Source organism: Astyanax mexicanus, chromosome 19, assembly GCF_023375975.1.
Source record: "Astyanax mexicanus isolate ESR-SI-001 chromosome 19, AstMex3_surface, whole genome shotgun sequence".
Classification (NCBI taxonomy): Eukaryota; Metazoa; Chordata; class Actinopteri; order Characiformes; family Acestrorhamphidae; genus Astyanax; species Astyanax mexicanus.
Window position 1 is genome coordinate 21019243 of NC_064426.1, and position 25546 is coordinate 21044788.

The following is a 25546-nucleotide window of genomic DNA, read 5'->3' on the forward strand; positions in this document are numbered from 1 at the left end:
CTTCATTTTTATATATTATCATTTATATTATTTAGTTGATTTATATTATTTACTCAAATAAAATCTGGGACAATAAAGAATGTTATCATGATCGTACCAGTCAGTCAGTACCAGACTTATTAGCATTGAAATAATTTGGTCAATTAAAGTGTTGAATGCTGATACCTAGCTTTACTTACAGCTGGAAACTATTTAGCCATTCTTTTGTGCTCCAATGATTGTTTTTATTAATTAATGAACAGACAGCTGATCTGAAGAAGCTTTATTATTGCCTGCAGCGTCAGTGTTTTATGGAGAGCTAAAAAGAGAGAGAGGGGGGAGAGGGAGAGAAATGTAGTAGTGATCCAGGTATCCTGACTGATTAATTTAGTATAACCTGCTATCTTTATTGTTAAGGATAACTGATTGTTTATTTAAATCTCTATTATTGGAGAGCTCTATCCTGTTGGCAAACGTAACATGAGAATTCTCAATTCCAGTAATACGAGCAGTTCCTGGACGAGCAGTTTGTTCCAGAGTTACTCAGCAATTCCATCTAGCTTTTAGTTCATATTTCAATCTGATGTCAGGTCCAAGCAATGTAGACCTGTCACTTTTAATTGTTTTAGTAATCACATTTTATAAAGAGACTGAGCCATTAAAATCAGCTTAACTGCATGATTTATTATTCAGAGCGTTTTAAAGATTCCTGAAAAGTTTGCCGAAGTTTTTTTTTATTTAAAGTACAGTGCATAGGTTTACGTTTTAGGCCCCTAAGCACATAATTGGAAAGTGTTTATCTCAGCAATAAGACAATTTATACTATAAAAAACAGATGCAGAAAAATAAAAATGCAAAAAAAGAACAATTCTATCATTCTGAAGAAAGTAGTTGAGATCTTGCCAGCTAGTCTGAAGAACAAAGCTTGGTTCAAGATTTCCTTGGGGGAAGTGATCAATCACACCTGAATGGACACAGTGACGTACAGACACAGTGATGTAAAGCTACAATCATGTGCTTGTTTACAGCTTTTGAATAAATGGAGTATTCATATTGTGTCCAAATAAACATTTTGTAGCAAATGTCCATAGAAATGCACTGAACGCATGAATGATGTGTTAATCAAAAAAACTGCAAACTTTTCTGCAGCTCACATTTTCTGTATAACAGTCACCACATTTTGCCACAATCATAGAATTATAATGGCAAACATATTTGCATTCTACTATTTAGCTAAATGTTTTTGGACTCCAACATTTAGACAGTATGATTAGCATAAAACCTAGCAACATTTTAGCAACACCTTTGTAACAAACAAGTTTAGCAAAGCAGCACTTTACCATCCACACAATGCCTTATTAACAGCTTAGCAAGACCATAGAACCCAACCTGCTGCAACTGCCTACAGTACGAACACCTTAGCAGCCGTACCTTTGCGACCAACTATTAAAGTATAGCAACACTTTAGAAACCGATACCTCTGTTTTTTTTTTTTTTTATATTTGTTAACCAAAAATATTCAATGTTTTCAAAAATATCCCCGTCCTCGAGATACGTGATGTGCACTCAAATACGATGAAATTAACATGCCAGCCCAGTAGGGATATCATCAAAACATACATTTAAGGAGAGAACTAAAGAGCCACTAAATCCTAAACCATATTTTTTTTTTCTATTAATAACTGAAATGTGTTCCTTAGAAATAATGAAACATACCAGTTCTGTTTACATTTTTAAAAACATTTCCTAACATTTGGAGAAAAAAAAACATGGCCTCTAAACCCATACATCACCCAGTGCCCCACTGAAACTACCTCTCCCATTTGTTTTTGTTTTTTTAGCCTTTTTCATATTTGAGCTGAGGGTTGAGTCAGCAAAAATCAGGGGGTTTAGTGCCCCTCTAACAAGCATACTGTTGAATAATTGAAAAAAGAAGGATTAAAAAAATTAACACAGTGTGACGATATGAGAGTAAATGTTAGTAAACAATCATTGCTCTGTTCATGTTTCCGGCTGATTCTGAACAAGCTAAGCTAATATAAACAAAAAACAACATGCTCAGGCTTACTGTGTAATGTCAGCGTTTTCAAAAAATTGCATTTACCCTGTCCAAATGGCTCCACTTAGAAGACGATTTTGAAAACCTCCTTTTTTAACATATCTGGATTTGTGGAGATTTGACATTCCTGTTAATACTTTGGTCAATTAAAGTGTTGAATTACGGTACCCAGATTTAGTTACAGCTGAAAACGATTCAGCCATTTTTCTGTTTTGTTCTTCTGATTGTTTGTGTTAATAACTGGATAGACAGCTGATCTGAAGAAGCTTTATTATTGCCTGCAGCGTCATTTTTTTTTTGTTGGAGAGAGGGAACAAGAGAATGATTTAAGAGGGAAAAAGGCTATAGTGATCTCGGTTTCCTGACTGATCCAACCTGTAATGTAAACAAAAACAGACATGCGCAGACTTAGGTGATTTCATGAAACTGCATTTACCCAGGGTTTGTACGGTCTTTAAAAACCTGGAAAAGTCATGGAATTTAAAAATAGCAATTTCCAGGCCTGGATAAGTTTTGGAAAAATAAAAATACCCAGAAAGTTTTGGAAAAGTCAAACCTTTGCGTTAATTCAGTAATTTAGCCCAAAACAATGGAGCTCTCAGGATCTAAGAACATTTTATTATTAAAAATTGTGTGACAGATTCATTTCATACCTATTATAATCTATTTCGATTGTAGTTTTAGTTGATTTTTGGTCTTATTGTCCATGTTTGCACTGTTTAAAAAATCGTATGGTCATGAAAATTTGCCTGAAGGCATGGAAAAGTCATTAAAAAAATCATGGAAATGTATTGGTTAAAAAGTGTATGAACCCTGTTTTTCCAGGCCACATGGCTCCAAATTTCTTTCAAAAAGCTCTGTTTTCATTTACTTTAAACATACTTTTCTTGTGAATGGACAGCCAAAACACAGACAAACCCATAGTTTTTAAATATATCCAGATTTGTGTGGATAGGGTCTTTGGTACCAAGTAGCAGCACCTTTTTATTCTAATATTAGAGTTTTACTGTAATGTAATTGCAGCTGTAGGTGTACAGAATCAAATCTTGTACCCTCTCTGTTTTAAAAGAAGAAAGACCAGCAGTGAAGACACTGAGAGCTGCTCTGAAGCCCCAGGGGAGAGATTTGACTCAGTTCAGAGAGTTGGTGTCTTATTGCATGTGGGAGGTGTTCTCAACCTTATCTAATAGTACTTTAGTGCGTAAATGCCACTAAAGTATTTATTTGCTTTTTGTCTGAAGCTCACACCTTGTGAGTTTTACATGTTGTTGTAGTCACTGATTTGAAACGCAGACAGGCACAGTGTGTGCTTGTTAAGCTTTTGCTTACTGGCTACTTTTCTTGTACTTCATGTCTTTGGACACTTTTATTAGAACCTCCTATTTTGGGTTTCCTTCGACTGGCTACTTTATTAGCTGGATGTATTTATTTTACAGGTTCTTAATATAAGTACTATTTATGTGCTTTGGTTTCTGATGTTATATGCCTATGAAAGCATTCTGTGTTCTGCCCTTTCTGTTTCACTTGAATGCAGTGAGCTGCCGTTAGCGCCCTGTAATGAACACCAGTCAGTAACAGATGCAGTAAATAATGTATGTGATGTGACTTTAGATTTGATTGTTTGTACCATCATTTGGCTACCAATTAAATCTTGCAGAATATAGGCAAATAAGCAGTATACTATTTAGGAATTTCTAGGATACTCAAATATGTCTTGGTTTGATACAAACATATTAGCAGAATTTAGAAATGTAACTATAGTTTAACCCAAACTTTTACTTACAAAGGTATATGTCCTTTATTATTTGTTAGTTATGGCCTATGGACACTTACTCCCTGTTAATGTGAATCTTAGAATAGTGGTTTAGCCACAATGCTAACAGCCAGGCTCATCAAAATTGCCGCTGTGATGTTAAATGGCCCCGGCTTGTGAATTGGGTTAGCTGTGATGCTAACAGCTGGCCTCCATGAGCTTGATGCAGGTCAGCTGCAATGCAGACTGTGTTTCTGAGCTGGATTATTCGTAAATATTTAATGACAGGCTGATGTTAAATAGGGTAAGTACGACTTTTCGATATGATATGTGCATTACCCTGAACAAGGGTTATGAAACCTTGGGTAGTAGGTTAGCTGTAATGCTAACAGCCAGACTTATTGCTTATAGTTATCTCTAACTTAGCTAAGATATTTAAAGTATTGACAATGTTAATGAAACTTATTATTATTATCCAGTCCTAGGTACAGATCTTCTTACACATATTGTTCGAAACAAAATTGCATCAGAAGAATTTTAATTTGACACCAGCAAGCTAGCAGCACAAGAAAAGTGGTTTCTGATAAATTGGCCAGTGAGTTTATGCCCAGGCTCTGTTACGTAAGCAGTGGCTTTCTCTCCTCTGACTATTCTTAGAGCCTCTTACTAATGAAATTATGCCAGCCAGGACTCTGGGGCAGCCTGTGCAGGCTGATAATGGTATCACTCGTTTGTTTCTGATGAAAATCCCCTTATATAGAGGGAGAGAGAAAGAAGAGTCCCACTAGTGTTACATGTGTACACTTAACTAGAAAATTCCCTAGAAACACCAGCAAGGCTTAAAAAAAGAGTGACTGACATTCCTTGGCAAGATTGACAAGATCGTTTATAGCATGCTGTACTGGCAACAACCTGACTATGCAATATGTATCATTATATGGGGTTAGGACTCAGTCAGCCTTGATGTTTTGCGATATTGTAAGCAAGGCAAGCTATTAAGGTAATTAAATGGTAACTACAGATATTTAATTACTGTTTATTCACAATTAATGCTGACTTCATCCCATTAACTTCATTACACTGTCTGTAATGAAATTTGCAGTTGCTCAGTGTTTTATGCATAGATGAAACCCACAATCTGTATTTTTTGCACTACAAGATGTTTTCCTTCTAATTCAGCAGGTCTCACAAATCTGAACTAATCTACACATTTCTTTCCTAAAAAAATGTTGGGTGAGTGAAGTGCTTCCGTTTATTTACAGTTAGCTTGGATATCCAGATTTCCACCAAGGTTGGGTGCAGCAATATGCGGTAAGCAGCTAATGCTATTGCTGCTCCGGCAGTGCTAGCCGGGGGCTACAGGCTACAGGCTGATAATACTCACCTCTGAGTGACGACAAAAGAGCTAGTGCTCAGCGGGATTAGCGGCTAATGCTAATCTTGACTTGGTGCTGTGAAACTAAACTAAAACTTCTGTATAACGCTGTATTTTAGCAGAGTGGCTTTACTGCTCCTTACAGCCTGACTGGTAAAATTCATACATAAGGTGCACTGGATTATAAAGTGAACTGATGGATTTCTGGTAAAATGTTAGGATTTTAAGTGCACCTTTAAGTGTACTCAGAGATGTTTATTATTTGTTACAATTACAGTTAATTACAGTACAATAAAATATTGTTGTCTTGATGTCTTGATGTTGTTGTAGGGGTGTGCCATATCGTATCGTACATAATAATATCGCCAACATTTTTTGAATATCATGAACAATATTAGGCTATACCCTGAAATATCGTGCAATAACACTCACCCCTAATTATCACATCAGAGTACTACTTTCTTACTGTTTTTAGCAAAAGAAAAATTCACATTGTTTTCATTTCCCATTATATATCTACTAGAGACAGATTATATATGTCCAGTATTATTTATTTCACTTTAATCCTGGATATATGTAGATAATTTGGAGTGCATTATTATTTGTATCATGACATTCTGGATCATTGACGTCTGCTACAAATCTGATAAAATTCTTGTATTTTTTAATATCTCAGTTAGGGGTGTGCTATATCATATCGTATGTAATAATAAAATTTAATTTTCATTTTGTTGCAGTAGTGTATTCTTGAAATGTTTTTTTTTTTTTTTTTTTTTTTTTTTAATTCAGTGTTTTGTCATATCGCCAAAACTTCACTAGTTGCACGAGATGTTGCCCAACTATGTGAAAGTCTGGCAGGATGACTTTCAACCTGTTATCTGATGTTCTTCTGAAGTACTGATTATTTTAAAAGTTTTCCAGATATGGGCTGTTGTTTTGATCATGACTTTACCACTATTTGTCTTGGTCTACTACTTATAAGTATATTTAAGTAATTAGAAATATAGTGTATAGTAGCTACAAGATCTCAAACTATCTTCTTTTATTTTGGCTTTTAGTTAAAATGTGTTTTGTTAAGGTTAATTATTATTAAACCAATTGTCCCACACATTCAGCTGCTAGTCAGCTGTATATCCCCCAGCACTGGTGATGCCACGACACCAGGAGTGTAAAGACCAGCACATGATTCCTCCGACACATGTGAAGTCAGCCACCGTCCTTTTTAACTGTAGCATTGCCGAGTAGCCAGCGGGCTTGGAGGAAAGCGCAGAGACTCGGTTTCGATGCATCAGCTCACAGACGCCTTGTGCTGAATAACATCACCCTAGTAGTGATTGTGGAAAAGAGCACCATCTACCCACCCAGAGAGAGCAAGGCCAATTGTGCTCTCTCAGGGCTCCGGCTGCTGATGGCAAGCTGCATGACTGGGAATTGCACCAGCGATCTCCCAATCATAGTGGCAGGACTTTAGACCGCTGGACCATACATATTTTATCTATATGCTTGTTTTATGTGACTGACAGCTGCTTAGTATGTATGTTTTTTTTATAGCAGCTTTGCATCAGGAAAGGAAAACTGCCTTAACCTGTAATGTCAGCATGTGATTTTTGTTTATTTATTTATTTATTTTGTTTCATAATTTGTAAGACCAATTACCCTGTCCTTGTTTATATGAACTCCTTTAATCACTAGTAATGCCCCAACACGAGGAAGGTGAAGACCAGCGCATGCCTCCTCTGATACACATAATGCCGCATCACCAGGCAGCTAGCAAACACACACATAGGAAAGCACAGCAGACCAACTCTGATATATCAGCTCACAGACACCTGTGCTGAGCCAACATCACATTATGAGTGATAAGGGGAGGAACTGCTATCAAACCACCCTGAGTTTTGTCTTTCTCAGTTCTGTGATTCTGATCATGTTTTCTTTATTACAGAAATCATGGGGCCTTACCTGTAATATAGGTATATGTATATGTAGCCTGCATTTATAAACAGTCTGTTATTATTACCATATGGCCAGTACTGTGTATACATACTCATTGTAAAATTCTTTAGAAGCTTTTCAAACCAGAAGAAACTTGTTGCTTCAGGTCTGTGGTGTTGCATATAGACTGCGATTGTGTAATGTATGCCTCTCTCAGCGATAACATCAGAAAGCATGCATACTTCTGCCGGCAGTGTTGCTGCACTCTGTGTTCTGGATGCTTGGCGTGCCTCGCTCGAGTTTCCTCACTGCGTTTCAACACGTCCGAATCACGATTGACCAACGAGGGGGCGGGTTTGTGTTTGTTCCTCTTTTTCTTTCTTTTTTATAGTTACTTACCAGTTTCACAGGTGTACCTGCCTCAGACTCTGATCATGTGTCTCATAGAGGCTCCATTGCTTGATGAGGAAGTTCACCATAAAGTTGGGCAACATGATTATGATAATCATTATTTTATTTAAACATGAGCAAATAGCCAAAATCCCATAGAACCTGTTTACACCAGGTCACTTTATGTAACTAGTGTCTGGATTAGATTTAGTAACCTGATTAATATTGTATCTATTGGTTAGTCAAGCTAAAAATCGAATATGCAAATCTGCTTGTTGGGTAGCAATTATTACTGGTGTTTCAGGTGCAATGGGAAGTGCTTTGATTGTTGCATCAAAGTAAATCCATTTGTTACTGCTTTAACACTACTAAAAGGTCTAGCAGATGGTCTGTCAATCAAGTCCAGTGGCAGATCAAGGATGTTTCTGAGTAAGTGGTCATCCAGAGGCCACAATATTTATAGAGGGGCCAAGTATTATTTCACTAGTAACATCAGTATCAAACCAGAGATTTTCTGTCTAAAGCAGACCTGGAGAAACTCATCCACGCCTTTATTTCTAGTAGGATTGATTACTGTAATGGACTCCTAACTGGACTCCCAAAAAAGACCATCAAACAGCTTCAGCTGATTCAGAATTCAGCAGCCAGAGTTTTGACTAGAAGTAAAAGAAGGGAGCACATCACCCCCATCCTTAAATCCCTGCACTGGATACCAGTATGTTACAGAATAGACTTTAAGGTACTGTTACTGGTGTATAAATGTGTTAATGGTGCAGGACCAGCATATTTATCTGATGTGCTCCAGCAGTATGAGCCGAGCAGAACTCTCAGATCATCAGGAACTGGTCAGTTAGAGCTTCCTAAAGTAAAAACTAAACACGGAGAGGCAGCGTTTAGCTACTATGCTGCTCTTAAATGGAACCAGTTAACAGAGAGCATTAGAAGAGCTCCAACACTAAACATGTTTAAATCCAGACTGAAAACCTACATGTTTGATCAGGCTTTCAGCTCAGCTTAAAACACTGCAGCTCCACACACTTTTATTCTGTAACGGCACTTTTATATTATGTTTTATTCATGCTTTATTCTTATTAATTCCTTGTTGTTCTTTTACATGTTTTTAATTTAATTATCTTTGTTTTAATCATGTTTTAATCAATCATGCTTTATTCTTATTTTAGTTTTTATTTCCATTTTTACTGTTAATCTTTTACATGTTTTTTTTTTATTTGATTTCTCTGTGTATTTTCTAATTTGTAAAGCACTTTGAATGACCGTTGTGTATGAAAGGTGCTATATAAATAAACTTGCCTTGCCTTGCCTTGCCTTACCAATTTTAAATGCATTTTTTTACTGTACAAACCAAATACACAAATACACACACACACAGCATGTAAGAAAATGCAGCATATATATTTATATATTAAAAAAATATGTAACTTTACTTTCTCACATACTTTCAGTTGAAAATTGGTTCTGCTGTGTGCAGAGCAGATCTTGACTCCCTTGAGGCCCTACATAATATTGTGAACTTTGTTAGCTAAAATGTGACCATTTTATTTGTACTGTAAATGCTTCCTTTCAATATATTTCACCTAAAATGCTGCAGCTGTTAACAAATTTTATTCCCCAGTTTGCAGCTTTGTGCCACCTTAAATAGTGCAGCAGTTTTGTCTAGGCACTGTTTCAGTAATAACCAGTGTTGATGTGATTGTGTGAATATGGTGGCAGCAGTAAGGTGGGATTGAAGCACTTAAAAGTAACTCTTTAACTTTTTAAGGTGGAGTGGAATAGTAAGTGTGGAACCTTCAGAGTAGATTGGTGTATTTGGGAGAGTAAAACTATATATGACAATTGCTTCGTTTTCAGCTCTCAGTTTCTGACGGGAACATTTGTTGAAAAGGCAAAGCCAGGGTTAAAAATTAGCTAAATCATGTCGTTTTTGTGCCTGTCTTACGTTATCCAGCTTGGGAACAAAGCCAGCTTAGTGTCATTTCATCCCGGCCTTTAGGTCTCTCAGTGCGTTTGAGGATATTGTGATCTCCAGTGTGGGTCAGAAGTAGGCTATAGGCTAAATCCAGCTCACCAACATAGTGAGGATGGGAAATCTTGCACTCTTCAGGTTTCCATGGTTACAGGCATGTTCTTTTGACTAATGGTAAAGAGACTCTCCAGCCAACATTGGTTCTATTTAACCTCTCTCTCCAGCCGTGCACACTCCTGCATTTCTCAGCCTACAGAGCGTTTGGTTTCACATCCTCGTAAATTAATACTGCTATTGAAAATCAGTATAGTATTGCAATTGCGTCTTCAAACTCACTCTATAGGTCTGCTTCGTTTCTCCGCTGTGTATAAAGTGTTGTAAAAGGGAAATGCAGCCTAGGATTTGGGGTACAGCTCACATCTTCAGTCAATGGAGTGGTAAATTAAATGGCTGCACTGTGTGTTTTTTAAAGCTGTTGTCATAAATATTTGGAATTGGGAGATTGAGGGCCCTCTCTGGTAAGAAAGGGTAATTGCAACGAGCAATGCGGAAGAATTTTTTTTTTAACTGGGCAGGTGTGATGTGGTCTCCTTTTTAGAGCTTTCTACTATGAGTGAATGAGCTACTGAGCTCTGAGTTTAACCTTCTGAAGTCTCCACTGCTTCACCAGCCGCTCGCTTTCAGTGAAACTGAGCCGGATCCTCTTTTAGAGTCGGTACGTGTGACGTAAGCATGTAAAAATGCGTGATGTGGCCAGAAGAACTCCCGCGAAAAGCAACTCGTTACCCCAGTTGTTAGAATTAATATATTAGTCTTAGCAGGTATGGTCATTCCAGCACACTGGTACCATTAAACACAATATTCTGTCCCTCCTCCACTCAAAAAATTCTCCTGCTTTCAGTTTAGAAAACAAAATAATACAGATTGCCACTTTAATATCACATTATAGATAACATGAGTGAAAATAATTGGATGATCTGAAACGTATTTAAATTTGAAATTCGATACCAAAAAGGCACTGACCGAAATGTCTCGTTACTACCGAGTACCAAAAGATCTAAGAATTTTGGTGGCCCCATGGTGCACACAGAGAGTGTGCACAGAAACGAGGTGTTTATTGAAAATTGACGCTGAAAATATAAAATATCTCTCTTTACCTCTCTCTACCTCGCTGTACCCTGAGAGATTATGATACAGTACAAAAGGCTCTAGTCTATGAGACCTGAACCACACTACACTATTATTACTGTCCCCTCACAATAATACTGTGAAATTCCAGCATAAAAAAATTATCATGATTTTAGTTCATTTTTAAATGAACACCAGTAATATAATTTAATTTTGCCAATCCAATGCTGATATTTCTTAAAAAGTATTCTTAAAAACTAAAATGCATCCAGTAATTTAGTTTAAGCAGTTAAAGTAATGCTGCTGTTTTTGTTAATATAGCACCACAAGATTAAACTTTTAAACTGATATTAAAGTTTTAACTGATTGTCATTTTGGCCCCCGGCTTCATCTTCAGTAAGTGTCTGCTCAGTCGGACTAAAAGCCTTAGTGCTTGTAAATGTAATGTATAATGTTTCAGTGCCTGATTGTCCCCAGAACAGGAAGTGGGAAATATGGTCATTAGACAAGATCCGTCTGTGGTGTCACAAAGCTGAGTTCACATATGAGCCCAATATGTTGTTTGTTTTCATGTTAAACTGAAATCAAGAGGTCTGTCATGTTTTGTTTTTTTTAAATTAATGAATTTATTATTTTTGTATGCCTCTGATGGTATAATGGTAATGCTGTATATAGATAAAAGTATTAGGACACCTGCTCAATTCATTGTTTCTTCACAAATTAAGGGTGTTAAAGAGTTTACAAAGCTTTTGTTGGAGTAACTTTACTAGTCTTTACTGTCCAGCAAAGGCTTTCTTCTAGAATTTTGGAGCTCTGCACTGCTGTGAGTTTTCAATAGCATTTAACAACAAGAATAAGAACCGAATGCTGGGTGACTCTTTACAGTTTCTTTACAGAGACTAGACCAGCTGTATGCATGCATTTTGGGTGATTTCACACCTCCCTTGTTTGCTATACAGTTGCTACACATGCTAGCTTACAAAGATATCAAGTGTAAAACCATAGTTGAGTTGGTTTGCAGTGTGAAAAAGCCCTGCCCTTCAGCAAAACAAAAAAAAAAACAATCTTGCTGGGAGGTAGTGCAGAGAGCAGAGTGTGGAGATGTGCACAGGCACAGTAGCCATAACCAGCTTTTTTGTACATTACTGAAACAAACGCTGTAAACTGTTCATGATGTTTGTATCAGCGATTTAAAATATGTTTAAATGAAAATGTTTTAAGACTTTTCACTAAAGTCAAATGAGTGCGGGATGTTAATCTACATAGTTTTTTCTCTTAAAAATGATTTATTTGGATGAGTAGATTAGATTAGTTTCCACTAAAGCTGGATGCAACAATATTATCATTAGCAGCAGCACTAGCCGAGGTTAGCTGCTAAGGCCGCCTGACAGCGCTACACTGAGAAACCCTGAGTATGATGTTAGCTAGAGGGTGATGTTAGCTAGTGGTTCATCTCATATAGCCTGTTTTAACACGGTAAAGCGCAGGCTACAATCTGATATACTCACCTTTTGAACAACGAAAGAGCTAGCACTTAATGCGGTTAGCGGGTAATGCTAATGCAATGCTAGCTGGGATTAGCAGCACACTACAGGCCGATAATACTCACCTCTGAAGAGCCCAATGGCTAGCGCTTAGCGGGTAATGCTAATACAGCTGGAGAACTAAATTGAAACTCCTGTACTTCAGCAGAGTGGCTTTACTGCTCCTACCGCACCAGATAATTGTTTTATTTGAATCCTCATTAGCTGCTATTGCAATAGCAGCTATTCTTCCTGAGGTCCAACTAACATTTTCATACATAAATATAAATCACACATCATAGTTAAATACACAACAAAGACAAAATATATACTATATACTATACTAATAAATACATTTTACAACTCAATAAGCAATCAAAACAAAAAAGTCAAGCACAACATATCTTTTGTATACTAGATGTACAGAAAGTTATACACAATACATACACAAAATAATGATAATAGGATTAAGAATCTTTTTTTATGAAAGTAACTGGTATGACTGATAATTACTATTTTAAATCTATCCATTATAGTTCACATTCTTCCATGTCCTTTAGATAATGTTTTATAATTAGTTTTTTTAATAATAAGGTTTTTTAATAATAAGGTTCACTGACGATTTTTTGAAAATTAAAGGATTTTTAACTGCACCTAATAGTGCGAAAAATACAGTTCGCTACGCTTCTTTAGTTTTTTGGTCAAATTCCCACAAGCAAGTAGATTTTTTTTTTTTTTTTTTTTTTTTGTAAGATAAAAATTAAATGACCTGTATAAAAATGACATTGTAATAAAAAATCACATTGTGGAAAAAGCAAGAAACAACCAGAAAGTAATAATTGAAAAAATACAATGATAAATCGATCATTACCCATCTGTTACCACTGGTAAATTTAATTAAATGACTGAAATTAATATTTATTTACTTGCAGTCTGGAGCCTTGACTTTTAGAGTATACAGAGTAAAAATCGCAAACTTGTTTTGACACGCACTTACACATCAGCAATGTGCATAACCTACAGTAGAGCAACTCATTCACTAAATGGAATATATTTTGGTGTATGATGATAATCCAAATCCATATCCATATCTATCTCAGGCTCTCTGTTTTGTTTGTGCCTGTATTGTCCTGATCTCTGTCCAATCCTCTGGTTAGGGAGAGGTCTGTGACCCCATTGATCCTCTCTTACTCACCCTTGAACCCCTCCACTGTTGTCCTCTCTGCCTGCACCCACAAGCAGCCTCGGGGAACAGTTGATTGAATTTCTGTAGAGCTAATGAGATTAGGCCGCTGTCCGCTGCCTCGTAACTGAGAGAAAGAGTGATGGAGAAGCCTGGATAAAGAGAGAGTTAGAGAGAGAGAGAGTGGTAGGGGAGAACCCAAGCATGAACATTTACAGCAGTCCGTGATTTAGGGCTCAGATGCACTCAGGCTCCTCGTGGCACCTGGTTTACTACTAGCTCATTTTACGGCGAGACCTCAGACTTGAGTCTGACCTTCCACTTACTCTCACTCTGACTCAGTTACGCCCTGTTCTCTACAGTATTATCATATTGTGCCCATTATCTAGGCATCAGATAATGTGGATCTGTATCTACGGATCAGCACTGACTCTTTTTGTGTCTAGCAGCGTCTCGGCTCCAGGGTGTCTTTTGGATTTGAGCCTATTTAAACTAGGGATAATTTGAGTGGACAACAAAGCACTTCTGCTTTGCACCACAATGCAGGGTGTACAAATAAGCTGTTGAGTGGAATCTGAACACGCCAACCCATAAACACAGTCATTTGTTTGAAGACTTGAATTACACTTGAGGAGGTTTAATTTGAATTACAAATTCTGTTCCCTATAATGGTGTACTTGCTAGTGCTTCAATGAAGAAACTAGTAAAAAGTGTCCGGTTGATTAGTATAGAAGTGTGCCAATGTAGAGGATAGGGGTTAGGGCATAAGACTGGATTTAAAAAATATCAGTTTTTCAGTTTGAATCAATCTTTGGTTTAAACTGAGAGCAGAATATTTAAATAGAGACTGGTATTTTATAATTGGCCTGTTTTGAACAAAAGCAAAAGAAAAAAATCCTTTATTTGCTTTGGATTAGTTTCTTTGTGCAAATGCTACAATTTGTAATAACCAAGTTGAATCTGCCATTTACAATTACAACATTTAGTTCTCTGAAAATCTCTCTTTAGATCTAAACAAAACCTGTTTTTGTAACTTAAGTATCCTTAAATGAATTGATATTGAATTGAATTGAATCAGAAGTTTAATCAAATGGGGTCCACGTAATCAGTGGTGCTACTCAGCCATATTAGCATGTAGCATAGGTATTTCTGTTCCTTTTGAAGGGAACAGTAATAAGGGGCATATTCTTGTTCCATGTAGTAGTGTAATAGATGGTGCTCCATTAAAGGAACTAGTGTAAGGAACCAATTTTAATTCAAACTGAGCAACTTTTTTTGTGCAGTTACTCAACCAGTAAATGATGTTATTTCAAGCTTATTCTATCTTATTTGCAAAATAGAACACAGCCTTTACGAAAACAAAAACCTATAAAAAAATATTCAGCCATTCAGAGTGTTCTGGATCACTGTACTGCTGCAGAACCCAAGTTTGTTTCAGCTTGAGGTCACGAACAGATGGCCGTATATTCTCCTGCAGGATTTTTGGTAGACAACAGAATTAATGGTTCCATTTAAGTATTCCAGGTCCTGAAGCAGCAAAAAAGCCTTAGACCATCACACTACCACACCCATGTTTCACAGTTTTTTGAAATGCAGTGTTACTTGCATGCTGGATGTAATGGGAGACGCACCTTCTAAGAAGTTAAACTTTTTTTTTCTCGTCATTCCACAGAGTATTTTCCCAAAAGTCTCGGGGATCATCAAGATGTGCTCTGGCAAAATTGAGACAAGCCTTAATGTTCTTTTTGCTCAGCAGTGCTTTCGTCATCGTGTACAGGCTGCTTTTTTTTATGGTGGGGTCATTAACGCTGACCATAACAGATGCAAGGGAGGCCTGCAATTCTTTGCATGATGTGTCGTCTTTTGTGACCTCTTGGATGAGTCGTCACTGCACTCTTGGAGTAATTTTGATCAGCCAGCCACTCCTGGGAAGCTTCACCACTGTTCCATGTTTTTTACCATTAGTGGATAATGGCTCTCACTGTGGTTTGCTGGAGTTCTATAACTTTAGAATTTACCTCTGGTTGTGGTGAGAGAAATTAAACTCTGGTATGATAAACCACAGTTAAGTTATGTTTTAACTGTATATCTCAAGTTTTGTTTTTAATACATTGCAGATTTCTTTTTATTGCCCAAACTACAAAATGTTTATTTCTGCAAGTGAAGGCTGATTCTTTCATATATTGTGTAAATATGTGAGGCAAAATAAACAATATAATAATCAAAGCATTCATTTAAAGCTCTAGTGTTTTGTATTCTACGTTATTCTGGCCGTAGAATAAGACACAAACCTATATAAAACCCAGGAATGCAAAAAAAAAAAAAAAGTGATGTACCATGAAACCACCAGAATAAGGTAGATTTGTATTCTCAATAATAGTGCTCTAGATAGTGCGGAGTTTCCTCAGACTGTTTGAAAAGTCGTCATCAGACAGGAAGAGAACCCCACACGGCCTCTGAAACCACAGGCCAGAGATGATTGTTATGATGCAGTCACAGATTTGTAACCATGCCTGCTGAGAGCCTGCTGTGCAAGTGAGTGAAGGCGAGAAGCTAACGCTAAATTTGGTGTTGTGCCTGTTTGGATCCATACTGCTCTTAAAATAGAACTGCTGTTAAAAAACAAGGCTTGGACACAGTGAGCAGAGTAGCCAGATTCAGTACAGAATCTCTAATTAAACAGCAGCTCTGCAGACTGTTCCCCCGGACACGCTGGCCTCGGTTTGGTTTTAGCACTGTCACCCATTTCTAACGGAAATGCTGCGTTCACACACTGGCTGTAAAATGCAGCTTTACAGGAACTGCTTATCTGATGCTAAGGTCCGTGACCGGTTGTACTATGAAAGTGCTAAAGTGAATGCTGGCCTCAAGTTTTTATGAGCTCGTCCCTTTACCCGGGTTAAACCTCTTCAGGGTAATGATTCTTAAGGTCAGATTGAGATTTGACCATCCCAAAAAAACAGTCCTGTAAAACACTTTTTTACGCCCCTCTTTTCGATATTTTGAAAACAATATATATAATTACTTACTTTTTGCTTGTTTTTGTATTCCTGCCTGGGTCTCAACTGCTCCTATAAACACTCGAAACACGCAAAAAAGATTGATCCATCCGCTGTCTCTGCATCAGTTGAAAGAGTTTGGTGTCAGAAATCATTTGCTTCTATGAGCTATTTGGATTGCTCCCTTATTGTAATGTCACAATAAGGAAATGGACATACAACCAGCCTGGCACCCCTCACCTGTAAACCCCCACCAGAGTCCCGCATTTTCTGTCTGTTTTACCGGCAACGTGCTTCGTCTGAAGGAGGGATCTGTACCTACTGTCAAGTAACGAGTTTTGTGCTTCTATCGCAGTTAAGCATGAACAAGCTTGTTCATGTTTTGCCATTTAGCACAAGCTAACACTAATGTGTGATAAATGCTCAGCATATACATGGCATGGCCAGCAACAGCTTATTTGCATAAAAGTTACAGAGCTCTTAAATGGCTCATTCTGTAAGGGACTGAAATTGGCAAGAATAGAGCTGGTCTCTTTTTTTTTGTGCAAAAAACTTCATTAACATGTTTTGTGTATCAGAATTGGTTCAGAATCAATTTTATTGTCATTGCTTAAAAATGTTCCCTTTAAAGGTGAAGAGAAGGTTAGGCGTTTTATGTTTGGGTTGAATGGTCATAACTGTAAACGGAGACAGCAACTAGTAGGTGGCTAGTGGCTAGTAGGAGGGGGGATCTTTTTAATGTCAAGTAGTTAAAGGGAGCATATTTTATTTCTATTATTTTATCCATTTATTTCTGCCCAATTTGGCAAATTACCCACCCAATCACAAGAGACACCACCCTCCCATTGTTGGAAGCATTAATACCTTACACAGGGAAGTGTGCTTGGATCTGATTTGATCTATTGAATGCAGCTCTGGTAAAAAAAAAAATAATAGACCACTTAAAAATTGAGTTTCTTTGATTTTTCCTAACTAAAAATATAATCAAGAGGAAGATGGATGATCACAGCCATCAAACCAAGCTAAACAGGTTGAATTTTTGCACCAGGAGTGGCATAAAGTTATCCAAAAGCAGTGTGTAAGGCTGGTGGAGAAGATTATGCCATGCATGAAAACTGATTAAAAACCAGGGTTATTCCACCAAATATTGATTTCTAAACTCTTAAAACTTTTTATAAGTTTGAACTTGTTTTCTTTGCATTATTTTTTCCAGAAATGTATATAAAATGTTCTATATGGTGCCCCAGTGTAGGAGACAGTAATAAAGGGCATATTCTTCTCCTGTCCTAGATAGTGCTCTAATGAAGGAACTTGTGTAAGGAGCCAGTTTGTATTTGTGCACATGCTATTGAAATGTTATTTCAAGCTTATTCTCTCTGATTTGAGCTACAGAACACAGCCTTTGTGGAAAGAAATCCGTGAGAAAATGGAACACTGTAAATATTAGTATGTATAGGCTCTTATCTTTTAAGTGGAAGTGAACAACCTTTTGGGTTCCACCTTGATTTTTGTTCTGAGAGTGTGGTTTTCTGTAAGAAGCAGCTGCTGCAGTATACTGCTGTACACCCTACACCCTCTTTAGTGCATCCATCCAGGCGTAGGGTTTCCTGTGATGCGATCTGTGTGGCTGGTCATGTGACTGGGCTGAGTTTGGGGTCTCTGGAGATTGCAGATGGGTCTGTTGTCATAAAGTGCAGCGCAGGGAGACCGATGTCATCGGTACTTCCTGAAACAGCCTTGACGGTTGAGCAGCAGTGTGTGTGTGTGCGTGTGTGTGTGTTTGGTTTGGTTTGCCTTATGTACAAATAAGGCAAAAAGGGACAGATGGCACCAGACGAAATGGAGCACTTTTTCTGTGTGCATCTCTCTCTCTCTCTCTCTCTCTCTCTCTCTTTTACTCACGCTTGCTCACTCACTCTCTCTTAATCCAGTTTCGTCATTGTTTGACTGCTTATGGAACTTCTTTGTGTTTTTTGTTGTTTGAGGTTTTGACCCAGTAAAACCCTCCTGTTGTATTTTCTGTCTCTTTTTTTATTGCAGTAAAATGAAGATCTAAAGCAGTGCCTCATGCAGGTCTATAAGACTCTCTGTGCCTTTTACAAGAATAGCTGACCATTTTAGGGGTTTCTTGACATAAAACAGAGTCAGAAAACACATAAAGAAGGACATTAATTCCATGTGTCTTTGTTCCCGCTGCAATTCAAACCTGATTTTGATTTTATTTATTTATTTATTTATTTTTGCCAGACTTCATGTTTTGCATTACAATTATCAATATATTTAAAGACAATACACAATGTTTATAGAGATTTTGACAGTTAATAAATTATTTTTGGCAGATAAAAAAAAAGAAAAGAAAAACAATATAGTCCTAATTTCACTTCAGGTAATGAAATGTGCAGTTAAGTTCAGATAATCAGATCCAGGAGCAGATCAAAACAATTGTGCTGAGATCCCGAGGTTCCAGACAAACCTTGAGTGGTTTGTTTGTAGTGAGAATGTGATATGGTCTCGATCCGGCCCAACTATCAAATATACTCTTCGTAGCTGTTCAGGTGTAGTTAAACCTGATTAATTAACCAGATAATTCATAGCCACAGCTATGAACAAATGCTGTCTCTGCAGCTACTTCATGCTAAGCTGATTTTACCCTGAACACGGTTTGTGTAGCTCTCACCACTCTCACCCACCCACACATCTCATACCAACACAACTGCGTGGACATCTGGGCCTTGCTACCCATTGAAAACGCTGCATTAGACAGTGCAGTGGCAAATGTTCTGTGTTAACTTTTGACGCAGCTGCACACTGCACAACTTATACATGCTAGTCTGCAACACAGAATCTTCTCACTATATTTGCTTTCTTACTTCCTTGCCAGACAGCTCGGACCAATCAGAGGAGGCAATGTGTTTTGTGTGGTTAATTGGGGTTCATTTTGGGGCTTTTGGGTTTGTGCCTGTGTGAAAACAAACCAAACTGTGGGGGAAAACGCTCCAAGTAAATTAACTCAACTCATTTGAACAAAAAATTAAAATTAAAAATAAAAACTATAGGTGTGAAAATGGCCTAAATATAAACAAAGAACCTGTCCCTCAGCAAATTTGACCCAACACTTTTGGTAACTATGTTGATAATGAGCATGTAGAGGTGGAATTTATTTAGCACTAGGCAGGGAGGAAAGCAGCCAATCAGAAGACCTTTAAACCGATTTCATTCCAAAAGGGCTTCAGTGCTGATTTTTTCTTCTTTAGCAACGAGACAGATTGCAGACAAGGAGTTTCAAGTTCTTACAACTGTCTGCAACACTAGGGATTTAGTACATCTAAATTTGGGAAGGGGGTGTAACTTTTACTGGTCGTGGAGCAACGAAATCTCACAAAGGCCCTCTAGGGTGTGTTCTACTTACAGGTAAACTTTCCAGGACAAAAAGAGAGAGAATGAGAGACGGAGGGACATGACTGCAGTCAGAGAAATCAACACAAACCTCCTCTGTTAGACAAAATTATTGGGACACCTGCTTTTTTTAAAGGGGACTTTTTGTGCAAAACTCAATTTTTGCATGCTTTTGTATAGTCTGCCCCTATAAACACTCTGAGAAAAAATATCCGTACCAGTTGACAGAGTTTGATGTCAGAAATCATATTCTTCTATGAGCCGTTTGGATGGCTCCCTTATTGGGACGTCACAATAAGGAAACCTGCATAGAACCACCCCTAACCCGTCAACCCCCGCCAGAGCCCCTCCGCCAATAGATCAGTTGAAGAAACACCATTTTGGTCATTTCGGTTGAGAACCTCAGACAGTACTCAGCAGGATTAGCCAGCAGATTTTGTCTGAAGGAGGGATCTGTAACCACTGTTTGTGGCATGTCGGCAGATGAGGGAGATTTTAAGAATTTTGTTTGTTTGTTTGGTTGTCACTTAGCACAAGCTAACATGAACGTGTGCTAAACGCTCAATATAAATATGGCATGGCCAGCAACCACTTATTTGTATGAAAAAGTTTGTATAAGCGTTTCAGAAAGTTGCTATGTGAGTTTTTGTGCACAGATTTGCACATTTGTGTTAGCAATTGGTGCAGCTTAAACTTAATTAGAAGGGGTGTCCACAAACATTAGGACAGCATCATTCAATATGTAATTTTATACTGTACATGTGATTTTGCTCCTAGCCTGGTGAGAACACTGCAGTGTAAGTTACAGGCCTTATTTGTAAGTCTGCTGCCAGGAAGTCAAACCCCGGCCTTACCGCAGAAGCAACAGCCCCGTCACATGCATTTACACTTTGAACTGAGCTGCTCAGAGAGGCCTACACAGTGAGGGCAGAGCGTAGATGTTTTACTCTGCATTAAATCAGTTTCAGTAAGTCACTTTGGGGAAGAGAACCTATGTGAGTTGCAGGTTCTCTCTGGTGAGGACAGAACAGGAAGTGGGTTGAGGCCAGTTGCGCAGCAGCTGATGATGACTGCAGTACTGAGTAGTGCTGTACAATAACGGTCATTTCTGGCGTCCAATAACCTGATGCCGACTTTAATTTGTTAGAATATTCGATTTATCAAACCTTTGTCAGTGATTAGAGTTCTGCCTGTGTCTAAAGCAGTTTTGTGAAGCAGATATCGAGAGTAAGAGTAAAGAGTAAGAAATATCGTAATCTTTTAGGATGTAAGATATGTAACTAAATATGCAACTTTTTTTTTTTTTTTTTAAACAGTTTAATTTGTTACTTTGCTATAATGTCATTATCATGCCATAGCTTAATATAAAATAAAAATGGCATTAAAAAACAGACTCTTACATCACAGACCATTTTCTTGCCGGCTTGGGTAGAGAATCTGAACTCTAATTCCTAGTACACACCAGACACTGTGGATCGAGGAATGTTAAATACCTACACAACTTCAGAAACAGAGTTGAATCATTTTCCAACTTTTTTTTTTTATTATTGTTTTTTTTTTTTAAGTAATTAACTACAAAATTCTAGGTTGATGACCTAAATTTGTGAGAACCCATGGAATTATGACTGGGTCAAATTCAATATTTAGGCAGGTTAAAGCTTTATTTTTAAGCTAACTAGATGTTGTATTTAATAGCTGATGGTTTGATGTGAGGAAACGAGAGCGTGTAAACTGTTGCGTGAGAAAGTTTAACACCACTGCAGAACGTTAGTCTGGGCCATTTCCTTTCAAAACCGAGAAGTGTTTATCTGTGACAGTCTGTGGCAGAACAGTAAAGTGACTGACAGTAAAGATGAGTAGGAAAATGACTTTAGGTCACATTTATTTTCTTCACATTCATTTGCTAACTAAATTACTGACTGACTGTACTCGCTTGTGTAGCACTGTTTATCTGTTTATTGAAATTAATTTTGAATCTCATGGCTTGGATGGAATCATGCTGTGTGCGTGGCCGTGCGATACTGGCCTGCACTACTTTTTAAAATGTATTAAAACATGTAGTATTTTACCTTTTTATTAATTGAAAGTTATAACAGGGTATGTAGTAGGGCTGCATGATATTGGGAAAAAATAAATTGTAAATGTTCTTTTTTTTTCGACTATATATAAATATATATTTATATATAAACTGTCTTGCATCCAGGCTGATCAAGAGCCGAGTCAGCACCGAGCACTCAAAGCCCGAGGTAAACTGCAAAATAACAGTAATCGGCCCTTTAATCAAGCATTTAAATGAAAGTTAAATAAAAGCATTTTTCTGTGAATTCAGCTGTAACTGGAAATATCTGCACAAAACTGTGCTGGTCAGTCTTTCCCATTTAACAATATTGGTCCATGTGTTATAATATTTTATAGCATATCTAAATCTCAGAATAAAGAGATGTAAATTCTGACACTATCACTCTACCATAACACCAGAATGTGCTATAAAATACCAGTGAGTATTCTTCCCGAATGGCTGATTTTTGAGACGTATTGTTAGTGAGTCACTGGTGATTAGATGGTAGGCACTGATATTTGAGGACTGAATGACTTCAGGGCAAATGCTGATCCGTCTGCCACCCTCAGGAGCCTCAATCTGTCTTTAATGGAGCGCACTTCAGGGCCTCTGAGCATCCAGTGTAAACACCACCATCCCCTTAAGGGAAGTGTGTGTGTGGTGTGTACTGTTGGGGTGTGTGTACCACACACACACACACAGCTCTGCATCACAATGCAAGTTCATGAGAACACAGTGTCTTTTTCCACACAGTACTGAGTATGAGAGTGTAAGATCAAATGCCAAAAACGTCTAAAAATAAAAATTGAGATGTACAATATGCTGTGTTTATGCCACTGCTTTGGCTGTCATCATCTTCGCTAGGGCTAGGTATCATTTTAAAATTTTCGAAACCGGTACCCAAACGATACTTTTTTTTTCGATACCTTTTTTCTAAATTGTAACCAAAAAATAAATAAATTCCTACGCATATTGCTTTATGAATTTCAGTTTTAAAAGTTCTTTTGAAAAAAATATCAGCATTATTTTGACAAAAATGTAATTACATTAGTGATGTCAATCACTTAAAAATGAATTATAATGAATTATAAATAAATTATATTCTTTTTTTTATGCTGCTAGTTGCCTGTATTTTAAGAGGTAGGCAGTATTAATAGAATAGTGTGGTTTAGATCAGACAGACTAAAGCTTTTTTTTACTGTACTATAATATTTCAGGATAGAGAGAGGGACAGACAGACAGACAAGAGTGAGTGAGGGAGGGAGATGGAGAGAGGGGGAGGGACAGGCAGAGCGAGGGAAAGAGACAGCGCAAGTAAGTCTGAGACAGAGAGAGGGAGATACTGCACAATTTAGCGAGAGTAGGGTATTCTTGATTCCAGAATTATGACAAAACGATACTTAAAAGAATAAAAAAAAAAAAAATCCTAAAATTTCCTTACATTAAGTAATTTCTGCCAGGCATGTCATACTTTCTGTTTAACTGCTGTATTTTCTAAATATCCGATTTCTAAACTTTATATACAGGCTGGTCAGTGCAGATGTATTGAGCTAGAGCTCTGTTTAGTCTTTCTGCTTCAAGACTGTGGCACAGAGTCTCGTACAGCGTGTCAGTTTCTCACTAATAGCCATTCGTGACCTCAGTGTCATCTCTCTCTCAGGTGTCTCTGGTCACTCCCTGACCTCTGCATAACTAGGTGTGTATTGGGAGGATCCTGAATACGATGCAGAATGCAACACAGTAAAGAGGTTATATTATGATATATTGCAATACGGTGAGCAGGAAATATATCATGTTTTTAAGGGTATTTTTGTATTATTATTAGTCTTGGTAAGTTACTGTTCCTGCTGTAATTTTGACAAGAAAAACTTTATTGAAAAATACTCTGAAATTAGGCCAGGGCAATATGGAAAAAAATCTTATCACGATATAGTTTACCATATTATTTAATATTGATATGTATCACAAAAAATCGAATCACTTTCTGTCGCACTGAAAGTTTTTTTTTTCTACTTTTAAGTGAGAGAATAAGGGAGTTATCAAACTTTTTTGTATTATTTAGTCAGAGGTTAACAAATGAACATTAGAACATTTTATATAAGTGTATCAATAAAAATAAAACACTCAAATCCTGTATATTCAAAGATCAAATGTTACAGAATAACAAAGTAAACAGAGAACTAAATTATTTGGTCAGTTCCAAATAAATAAAAATCTCTCAGGCAAAATAAAGTAAATTATTTTAAAACAAAGTCTTCAAGCAACTTTCCACACTCTAAGCCGTAGATGTAAACTTAACCTGATGTAACTCTATTCCAGCCACATGCAAACTAAACACACTGTGAAACTTTATTCATTCCTGCAACTTTGGACAATAAATAAACTATTAGGGCAGAATATGGTAAAACTATAAAATATTATAAATAGAGCATATTGGAGGGTGTGTCCATGGAGTCACCACTGTTTACATCTTTACAAATTTGCACTGCTAAATTATTATATAAATGCATACTAGCATATCTAGCCTTCTAGCTATCTAGCTTGCCTTCTAGCTAGCTAGCTATCTAGCTATCTAGCTAGCCTTCTAGCTATCTAGCTTTCTATCTAACCCTCTAGCTAGCCTTCTAGCTATCTAGCTAGCCTTCTAGCTATCTAGCTTTCTATCTAACCCTCTAGCTAGCCTTCTAGCTATCTAGCTAGCCTTCTAGCTATCTAGCTAGCCTTCTAGCTGTCTAGCTTTCTATCTAGCCTTCTAGCTAGCTATCTTTTTATAGCTAGCTTTCTAGCTAGCTATCTTTTTATAGCTAGCTTTCTAGCTAGCTAACTTTATAGCTTGCTAGCTGTATAGCTTGCTAGCTTTAGCTTTCTAGTTATCTAGTTGCAAACTATCTATCTTTTTATCGCACAGCACTATCTGAAATATGAAATTTTATTAGGGTCATATCGACCACCCGTACATAACTTTGAATAAAATCAATACCAATCAAAAATCATTTTTTGAAAATCAATACAGTATCGTGAAACATATTACAGTACCTTGATTATATTAATACATTCTTACTCCCTCTATTCAATACCTCTTTCTCATCTAGTGTGTGTTTTTTAAAGACTCTAGTAATAAATCTGGACACTGGGTGTCCTGGATTTGCCTACTGGCTCTCTGATCCCTCCACCTGGGCACTTGGTTTTTGTGTGTGTGGACTGGAAATGTACGCCTGTTCTTACGTCATGAGTGTGTGTGCAGCCAGATGGAGGCAGCAGGAGGGGAAAGAGCGAGAGGAAGGAGGGATAAAGAGGATGAAGGAGTTTTTGAATAGACTGAGAGAATTCTCTGTGGAGGAAGTATCTGTAGTGTATTAGTAAAGTGTGTTCGGATGGATGGAAGAATATGAAAAAAGAGAGAAGTGGTGGAATGAAGCTACTGCTCACTGTATGGACTGTGTGGGTGGAGAAAGAATGCTTTGGAGGTGGATGGAGGGGAGAAAGAAATAAAAGCATTGGTTTGGCCAGTTCCTACAGGTGCATTATGGGATGGGTATTGTTATGGTAACTCCATCATATTGGGTTGTTAGGGGTAACAAGGCTGTTTACATCCCAATTCACTCATTCTCTTTCATTTTTTGTTTCCAGGACAACAGAAACGCCTCAGAAGAAAAGCCTGTTCAGCGCTCCAAGGTATATATTTCTGTGTGTTGTGTATTTTTGTGTGTTTTCAGTTTGGTGTGGGAAATGTATTATTATTATTTTTTTTTTTTAATTCTCATCATGATTTAAACCATCAAAGCA

At 37.4% G+C, this 25546-nt stretch overlaps 1 protein-coding gene across 1 annotated transcript in view; it reads left to right on the forward strand.

Moving 5' to 3' along the window:
* The window catches only part of limd2 (LIM domain containing 2), a 35471-nt gene that overhangs the window by 6260 nt on the left and 3665 nt on the right, over positions 1-25546 (forward strand). Inside the window, exon 2 of the mRNA XM_007251108.4 lies at positions 25391-25435. Within this exon, the coding sequence (XP_007251170.1) occupies positions 25391-25435 (45 nt within the window). The remainder of the gene's footprint in view (positions 1-25390; positions 25436-25546) is intronic.